This window comes from Myotis brandtii, unplaced genomic scaffold (assembly GCF_000412655.1).
Source record: "Myotis brandtii unplaced genomic scaffold, ASM41265v1 scaffold55, whole genome shotgun sequence".
NCBI classification, from domain to species: domain Eukaryota; kingdom Metazoa; phylum Chordata; class Mammalia; order Chiroptera; family Vespertilionidae; genus Myotis; species Myotis brandtii.
The window spans coordinates 1,532,337-1,542,075 of NW_005370042.1; the positions used below are offsets into that span (position 1 = coordinate 1,532,337).

At 45.8% G+C, this 9,739-nt stretch overlaps 1 protein-coding gene across 1 annotated transcript; it reads left to right on the forward strand.

Moving 5' to 3' along the window:
• Positions 1–3,026: 3,026 nt before the first annotated feature.
• Positions 3,027–6,635, forward strand: SLC10A5 (solute carrier family 10, member 5; the record flags this gene model as incomplete). The annotated part of the gene is made up of 2 exons (XM_014549360.1): positions 3,027–3,573; positions 6,343–6,635. Coding segments are annotated over exons 1-2 (609 nt in total), but the record flags the coding sequence as incomplete, so codon positions are not given.
• Positions 6,636–9,739: the final 3,104 nt, after the last annotated feature.

Consider the following 9,739-nt stretch of genomic DNA (forward strand, 5'->3'; position numbering starts at 1 on the left):
TGTCAGTCGGCATCCGCGTCTGGTGAGGGAGGTCAGTTTCCAGATAGCGGGCCAGCTTCTGGAAGGCACAGGTACCAGCCTCCTCAGGCTCCAGGGATGGGGCTCCAGCATGAGCCCCTAAAGACACAGGTTGTGGGCGAGAGAAGCCCGAGCTTCGCACTTCAAATGACTGACGAGACAGCTTTCTCGGGCGTTGTTGTGGGGCTCTCCGTTGAGTGTGCGCAATGAAATGTTAGGTAAAGCCCGAGCTTCGCACTTCAAATGACGAGACAGCTTTCTCGGGCGTTGTTGCGGGGCTCTCCGTTGAGTGTGCGCAATGAAATGTTAGGTTTTGACTGGTCCCACCCGACCCTGGTATCTTTCCACCTCTTGCAGACGACTAGAATTGTAAGTAGGAAACCCACAAACAGCTTTAAATTCCGATACTGTCGCTGTAACAACAGAAGGGTACAAATGAGCTCCAGTTGAAATGTCATTAGCCAGTAAAGGCGTGTGGCGGATAGATCATTACGCTTTTCTGGACGTGTTGGTTTTATTCCCCCCAGATCTTCGGCAAGGGGAGGGCCAGAGGGCCTGGTGACGGGAAAGGGTGCAGATAGCAACCAGGAGGACAAAACGTCCCTTCCTCACACCTGTGACCTGGGCAACTAAAACTGGGAGCTAAAATACTTGCTCACATGCTGTACAGATGGCTTTGGTTTTACGAAGTTTCTGTTTTATTTTTGTCTTTTTAAACTAGGAATGTTCTCTGGGAATTTAACTGAGCTATCAGAAACATCAGTTCTGTTCTCCATTTTCAGCATCAGCCAATGTCTTGATGTGGTACATGCAAATACAATTTATGAACTACAAGTTCCATTGCATTTTTTACAAGTGTAAACTTTTATTTTTTAATTACAGTTGACATTCAGTATTATATTAGTTTCAGGTGTAAAGTCTACTGCATTTGAAAGACTAATCTACATAAGTAGAATTTTTAAAAACTTAAAAAATGTCCAGTAAAATTGCTTTAACAGTTTTTGAGGAGCAAATGTTATGGTGCAAAAATACTTACTCCAAACTGTCCTTGCATTGAACACAGGTTCTGCCTTGATTCATGAAGGATCTGCTGAAGTGGGAATAGATTCAGAGACTACCAGGTCTGTAGGTTTAATACAGGGTGTCCAAAAAAATGTATACCCACTTTGAATGATTATAAAGGCAGTGTTTATTAACAAACAGTTCATCTTCAAAATTTAAAAAGAATCTACAGAAATGCCTGGCCAGTGTGACTCAGTGGTTGAGTGTTGACCCAGGAACCAAGAGGTCATGGTTCCATTCCTGGTCAGGGCGCATATCTGGGTTACGGGCTCAATCCCCAATAGGGGGCGTACAGGAGGCAGCTGATCAATGATGTTTCTCTCTCATCGATGTTTCTTTTTGTTGTTAATCTCACTGGAGGATATTTTTCCATTGATTTTTAGAGAGAATGGAAGGGAGAAGGAGAGAGAAACATCAATGTGAGAGAGGCACATCAATTGGTTGCCTCCACACGCTCCCCAACCAGGGCGGGGGATCTGGCCTGCAACTGAGGTTTGTGCCCTTGACTGGACTTGAACCCATGACCCTTCAGTCCTAGGGCCGAGGCTCTATCCACAGAGCCATACCGGCTAGGGCTGTTATTGATGTTTCTATCTCTATCCCTCTTACTTCCTCTCTCTCTAAAAATCAATACAAAAATATTTAAAAGAATCTACAGAAATGAATAATTTTTTTGTCAGTGTCTATTTTCAAACTGATGACCATTCTGGTCCAGGCACTGCTGATAACTGGAAGCAATGGAATCGCAAACATCAAGAATCATTTCGTTCGATATTTGTGTGCCCTCAATTTGTCAACTGTTGCCAGTTTTGTACCTTAAACTTTATATTTTATGTATCCCCATAAAAAAAAGTCTAGTGCAGGTTAGGATAAATTTTCTTTGTTCAAATCAGTTAAACTTAAAAAGTAGTGAAAATTAAGTGAGTTATCAGTTAAAGTGTATGTACACACACACTCCAGAGTTAAGCAAGGCTGACTTAACTCCGGCACTTAAGGATAAGTTTTCTTTGTACAAAGCTTAGCCTGGTTTCACCCATTATTTCAAATCAGTTAAACCTGAAAAGAAGTGAAAATTAAGTGAGTTATCAGCTGTTAAATTATATGTATGTTTTTTGGGGACACCCTATAGTAGACAGTCACAGTGGATTTTTGTTCTTTTCTTTCCTTTTTTCTGCTTAGAATCTGAGCCCCCTCTTGTTTGGGAATACATCATTATGGGAGTATGTGGGGTGTAAGTCCTCACTAGAAAAACCCCAATACTTTTCCTTATTCCCGGTGGGCAAGGCACAGGCCTCTGACCTTGGTTGGGCAGTGGGATGACATGCCCTTAGCTGTGACGAGGCAGGGGTGTTAGAGTTAGTGCCCGGGGCCTCCCAGTGCCCCATGGTGTCCAGCAGCAGGGACAGGCTGTCCCTTTGGCCATACATCTGGCCAGCCACTTTCCCTAGGTTCCCAAGCTCCCCGGTTACCATCCAGGAAATTGTTTTTCTACTTAAGGATTCCAAAACCAGTTTCAGATTTTGCCTAACTGATGCACTCTCTCCAGAGTTGTAGGAAATCTATTAGCCGCCTCAGGATACGGCAGGCTATTTTCTCGGCTCTGCGCTTGTCTAAGTCTTGTTCAGGGGCTGCCGGGGTGAGCCGCAGGAGGAGAGGGTGGAGCGGTGACTGGCTGGATTGCTCTGCTTCGCCCTGCTCCCGGCCCAGCACCCAGCAAACGTGGCCAATAAATACTCGTTTGATTTTGACATGGCTCACCCACCTGCAGGCCCCCTCAATATCTATTTTATATTTTTGGGTTGTGACTGTTTCTAGTGTAGATTTTCCTTAGGAAGAAAGAAAACTAAAAAAGGTGTAAGTTTTTAAATGCAAGGAAAGAGGAGGCTGTTTTTTCCTTAGCAGAAACCAGAAAATGAGGAAGAGATCAGGTTTCTGCTGTGAGCCGCTGAAGCTGTAGAATGCCGGGGCTTGGGCATTTTCATAACTACAGGTTGGGCAGGTTGTGTCACTCACGAGGTAGCCAGGTTTTGTTTGAAAGTACAGGCCCTCCTCCTGGACTTTGATCCAGCAAAACAACTCTTGCCTCAGCCTCTGCCCGGCATTGGGACGCCTCTCCCAGGAACGTTCTCTCGTTGTCTTTGATGCGTTCGCATATATGATTGATTTAAGTTTTCAAAATGATTAGACGACTTTTTATTGTCTTGCTTTTTGTGACGCTGGGAGAAGCAAGGAAGCCATTTCTCAGTTTTCTGAGTACAGCGAGGACTGAAATACTGTTCTTCACAAAGACCGAAGAAACCGTCCTCGTCCGATCCACTTACAGAGATAAGCGGCCCAACGCCAGCTTCCTCTCTGTGCGGCTCCAAGACCCTGAAATGCTGCAGGTGGTGAACGTGACCAGGGCCTCCTCCGGTGCTACAACCTTCATCATAAAACTAGTGGCAGAGGAAGAAGGAGAGACCAACTTGACCATTCAGCTGTGGGACTCTGAAGGTAGGCCAGAGAGACTCATTGAAGAAATAAAGAATGTCAGAGTCAAAGTGCTCAAACAGAGGCCAGACAGTCTTTTCCAGACATCCATGCACATGGATAGAAATATCCTACTGCTGATTCTGCCAATGATCCTGTTAAATAAGTGCGCATTTGGTTGCAAGATTGAATTGCAGGTGTTCCGCGTAGTATGGAAGAGACCTTTGCCAATAATTTTGGTGGCAGCTACACAGTTTTTTCTGATGCCATTTTGTGGATTTCTTTTGACTCAGATTTTGGCATTGCCCGAAGCACTGGCTTTTGGGTTTGTAATGACCTGCACGTGCCCAGGAGGGGGTGGGGGCTATCTCTTTGCTCTGCTTCTAGAAGGAGACATCACTTTGGCCATTTTGATGACCTGCACATCAACGGTATTGGCCCTGGTAATGATGCCTGCCAATTCCTACCTGTACAGTAGGATCTTAGGGCTCTCTGGTACATTCCATGTTCCTGTTTCGAAAATTATGTCAACACTCCTCTTCATACTTATACCTATATCAGCTGGAATAGTCATCAAGCATAGAACACCTGAAAAAGCAAACATCCTGGAGAGAATCATTAGACCTCTGAGTTTTATTTTAATGTCTGTGGGGATTTATTTGATGTTCAGGATGGGATTGGTGTTTCTAAGAACAGATAGCCCAGAGGTGCTTCTGTTGGGTGTCTTAGTTCCTGCTCTGGGTTTGCTGTTCGGGTACTGCTCTGCTAAAAGCTGCAGACTGCCTCCCGCTGTGTGCAAGACTGTGGCTATCGAAAGCGGGGCACTGAACAGCTTCTTGGCTCTGGCCATCATCCAGCTCGCCCTCCCCCAGTCCCAGGCCGACGCAGCTTCCGTGGCTCCCTTCACAGTGGCGCTGTGCTCTGGGTGTGAAATGCTGCTGATTCTCCTGTTGTACAAGGCGAAGAAGAGGTGTATCCTTATCACAAGAGAGGAAAGGAAACATCCTCCCCGCTCTAGCAATCAAAGCACGGCAGCATGCCCGCTCTGAGGTCCTGTGGGGCGTCGGAGGGTATCTACAGCGATGCTGCTCTCAGCCCCCTTCCGATCTGATTGAAAACTTGGCACTAGGGGGAGGTGTACACGTTATAATATATCCATCATCATAGCATACATTCTCACAGGAGCTCGGGAGGAGGCCACTGCACTGTGTTGGTCTGGAAATGCTTTATAGAGTGGGATTTGATTAGGACACTTCATTACGGTCTCTTAAGTGGGAAAGAGCAATTTAAAAACACCTCCTGTAGTGATTCTGAGAATATCCCACTTTTTACAGGAGGGGCACTCCCTACAGTCTCATAGTATTAGTTAATTAGTTTGCCAGCTGATAAGATAACCAAAGTTCTTTTTTTCTAATTTTATCAAATTCAGTATATGAATACCAGGATTTATAAAAGATGGGCTTCAGCCTGATGGTGGCTCATTATTATTCCCTTTATAAAATGACTAGAGGCCTGGTGCACGAAATTTGTGCACTGGTAGGGTCCCTAGGCCTGGCCAGTGATCAGGGTGGATCAGGTTCCCTCCTCCTTCCCTTGCTCCCTCAGCATCCCACTGCCGCTGCTTGCCCACCATGTTCCACATCGCCCCCTCGTGGTCAGCACACAGCATAGCAAGCAATCGAACTCCCATTCTCCCGGTTGAATTCCTGAGGGGACACTTAGCCTTTTATGTATATAGATAATTGCCCTCATGGAATCTTTTACTGCTGAGTCCTTTCAACAGAAACCTCCATTTAGGAGTAGAAAATATAATTGAACTTGCACCAATTTCACTCATATGCATTTCTATGAACATATTCTAGTGATTGGGAGATGAGAGACCTGCATCCTAGTTGCACTTTATCATTTACCTTGAGAGCTAGCAAGACACTCTCTGTACTTCAGTTTTCACATCTGTAAAATGAAAAGATCAACTGAGGTGTAAGATTTTGCTCAACTCCTGAGTTTGTGGTTGGGGCATGAAACTCCAGGACCTAGCAGCACAGCAGGGTAATGGGCGGAGAGAAGGTTCGGGCTAATGGAAGTAACCACACCCGACCGCTGTAGTGGAGGCAGCAATCAACATTGGGCTTCTTGAGTGCAGGGACCCTGCATTCTCTGAATGCCTACGGTGTTTAGCACAATGCCTTGGATAGATTAGATGCTCATTAAACATTTATTGGATTAATTAATCAGTAACATCTATAACGGTCAAGGTCATATGCTCCAAGCCAGACTGTGCCTGGGTCTGCCATTTCAGCTCTGTCACCCGTCAGCTGGATGACATTGGTCAAATTACTTGATCTCTCTTTGCCTAAATTCATGTGGAATGTGGGGGTGATGATCATACCTACCTCATGCTGTTCTTGTGAGGATTGAATGAGTTAATAGGAGCAGGGTTCTCGGCGGCCAACACACAGGGAACTCCTCAGTACTGTTACTTTAGGCGTATCTGATTGGTCTTCCATGTTGAAAATGCACTCTCTGTACTTGGACTTGGAATCTATTTTATTTCTCTTATAGATGTATTGTGGAAAACAATTTATATATTAAAATTTATCTAATTTGGATTGGGATGAAATTCCTTTTTTTAAGTTTCATCCCTTAAGAGGGATGATTCTGTGATACATTGTCCAAGCATAAATGTCTATGATATACACTAGTGGCCTGGTGCACGGATTTGTGCACATTGAAAAGAAAATAATTAGAAGAAATATTTTAATATTGCTATTTCCCCTTTCTCTGTAATGGAAGTGTCAGAGCTGCCACTGGTTGCCGTCTGCGGAGCGATCGGCGGGGTGATCGGGCCCCTGCCCGGCTTTCTTAGCACCTGGGAGCCGGGCAGCTGCCGCCGCTGCTGGTCACCATCTGTGGAGCAATCAGGCCCCCCTGCTCGCACCCGCCTTGGCCTGGTGCTGCCTGCTCACCTGCTCCACCATCCCACCGCGATACTGCTCTCATCGGGGGCCCATTGGTGCTGTCAGCACCTCCACTGCTGCCTGCTGCCAGCGCCGCATCGCCAACTCCCGCCATGTTCCGCGCCACCCCTTGGTGGTCAGCGCACGTCATAGTGAGTGGTCGAACTCCCAGTCGAGGGGGAAATTTGCATATTAGGCTTTTATTATATAGGATTCTCAGATCTGGGAAAGTTGTTGGCATTACAGGGCACATCAGGGCTTAACCGATATCTGCAGCTCCAAACTATTTTACGTCAAAACAATAAATGCTATCAGCTACCCAGGAGACTCCACCCTGAGAACCTGCACATTGCCGTGTACTTTTTTAAAAAATATATATATTTTATTGATTTTTTACAGAGAGGAAGGGAGAAGGATAGAGAGTTAGAAACATCGATGAGAGAGAAGCATCAATCAGCTGCCTCCTGCACACCCCATACTGGGGATGTGCCTGCAACCAAGGTACATGGCCTTGACCGGAATCGAACCCGGGACTCTTCAATCCCCAGGCCGACGCTCTATCCAGTGAGCCAAATCGGCGAGGGTGCCGTGTACCTTTTTTAAAAAATCAGTCCCCTAAACAACTCTTACCCAAGAAAGTCTTGTGATGTGAACCTGATTTTTTTTTTTTTTTAGTGAGAGGAGTTGCCATTTACAAGCAGTCATCTCTTGCGAGTAAGTAGGCTTAGCAAGATACCCAAATGCAAATACAGGGCAGTTGGGCCCCTTTTGCCCTTGCGGAAGCCCAACCCAAGCACTGGCTGACAGAGGCCATCCTCCCCAGAAGCCTCTCGGGTACAGTCAGGTGTCTGGGGAGGAGCTAGGGCTTCAGATCTCTCCTCTCTTCCATTTTGAGGTTAGCATCATTAGCACCTCTCTCAGGGATGAAGTCCCCTGAGGGACTCCCCATTAGTGAAATGTGGGCCTGTGACCTGGGCTGCACACCGGGGCGGGGGGGGGGCGTTTATTCTCACCCTGTGTGGCTCAGGCTGAGCCTGGCCCCTCCCTATATCCCAACCACCTTGGCGTGATTGGGAACAATGACTACAAATGCAGTTTAAAAATTGCCCCTTTGAGAACTCAGGAGCGATGCACCAGGTACTGAGGGCCCTGCAGCCACCTGGACTCACAGACAAAAACCTTGGACTTTGTGGAACCAGTTTGCAGTACATCCAAAGCGAGAGCCACGCGCTGGACTGCCCTGTGCGCTGGAGGACTCTTCATTTGCTTTCAGGAGGGCCTTTGGGCGCAGAACAGCCTCTCTGGACTGAAAACCCGCAGTTACTTGTGAACAACTGAGAGGCAGCAGCGGAGGCTCCTAGGAAAAGGGTGGACCTCCTGCTCATTTGAGGTAGGAAGCGTGAAGTGATTTTAATTTGAGAGAATAAGGTATTTGATCTACCTATGAGCGGGACCACGTTCGCTTAAAGGAGGCTTAAAGAGGATGCTGATGACATTTCTGCAAATGCCTGGAACATTTTATTTGCTTATGAATCAACTCGTCACCATGCAGTTGGCAAGTTTGTTTTAAGGTGTCTGACAACAAAGAACCAAAACTGATTTCTGAGGTTTTCTTTTTTATTAAGAACATATAAGCATGTTTTGCTAGACAAATCAGGGTCTCCAATTCAGATACTTAAGGCATTTTTAGAAGAATAAAAACAAAGTTCTGGCTCTGTGTGAGGTTTGAGAATTGGTCACTCATCTGAGAGCTCGTGCATCTGCAGCGAGTGGTGACAACACCTTGCCTTTCAGTGAAAGGAAGGAAGCAAGCTCTTTACAAGCGAGGAGCTTGTACTTTCTTGGTCCTGGTGAGGCTAAGATGTCTCAGATCTGCGCATTGCTTTTCCCTCTACAACAGGAGACTGTATATCCCACACGGCCAGACCTGTTATTTGAGGACCTCAAGGATCCCAGACTAGTCTTGTGTCTCACACAGAGCAGCCTCGCCGTGCCAGGGAGTCCCGGAGTGTGGACTCTGGGTCCGTGTGTCCCACTCTCTGCCTTTGCTGTGTGACCTGAGGACAGGTGACTTCTCTGGGCCTTCGTTTCCTCATCTGTATGAGGAAGCTAGTCATATCTTCACCCTGAAACTGTTGCGATGTTTGAGTAAAAGAATACATAGAAAAATGCAATTGTCTGAAGCATGGTAAGTCCTCACTAAATGGTAATGTTAACATAAAAACATTCAAACCTGTAAAATAATTTTCTGAGTTTATTTGAGCCAAACTGTTGACAATTGCTAGGAAGCAGAACCTCAACGGTTTGAGATAATGCTCCAGAGAATGGCGGTTTCTCATCTATTTTTATACATTGCAATCAAAGGAGGGATGTAGGTGGGTTACATGAAAACTGGTGATAGATTAGCGAGGTGGGAGAAAGCAAAGCAGGGGCTGGGGGAAACCCCTGGGATTGGATAAAAAGTAAAATGATGGACACATGCTTAGGTGGGTGCAGGATCAATTAACATGATAATGAAGGAATTTGTGGTCTCTGTCCTGGCGCCCAGGCACTTTAGGTTGTGCCCCAAGGGGTCCTGAAAAAGGGAGGTTACAAGTTACCCAGACATTTCAAGGGTGTGTTATAATAGATCCAAAAAGATAGATAGGCTCAGTTAAGGTAAAGGTTGACCTTGTCAGTGAAGATACCGGTTGAGGATGTAACTGCCCACCATCACTGCTTTTAGTTGAAGTTTAATTTCAGACCATCATTTGTGGTGACTTTAGGTCTGAGTTTGCAAGACTGCCCTGCAGGCCTTCCCTGAGCTGTCAGGTCAGCGTGTGGCCAAGTGAATTATTGAGAATGGGGGCAGTTGGTGTGGCCATCACTCACCAGTCTTCCTATCTATATATATATTTGTAATTTGTATGGTGTATATAATTTACATGGTTTACATATAATTTATATGCTGCATAAATAATTCATATGATATACTAGTATATTTATTTATATTTACTCCTTAGTATAGGTTTAACAAGTTGCAAGATGCCTGCAATTTGTGTTTTGTCAGGAGTAGTCTGGAATAAGAGAAAGGGGTAAAAAAGAGAAATGGGAAGGGAAGGAATGGAAGAAGGGCAGTGCAGCATAAAGAGGAAAGGAATTAAAAACAAAACAAAACACGGAACAAAGTGCAGGCAGGACGCTCTGAATCAAAACCAGAGATGAGAGCGGAGCCAGGCAGGAGGGGAAGCCTG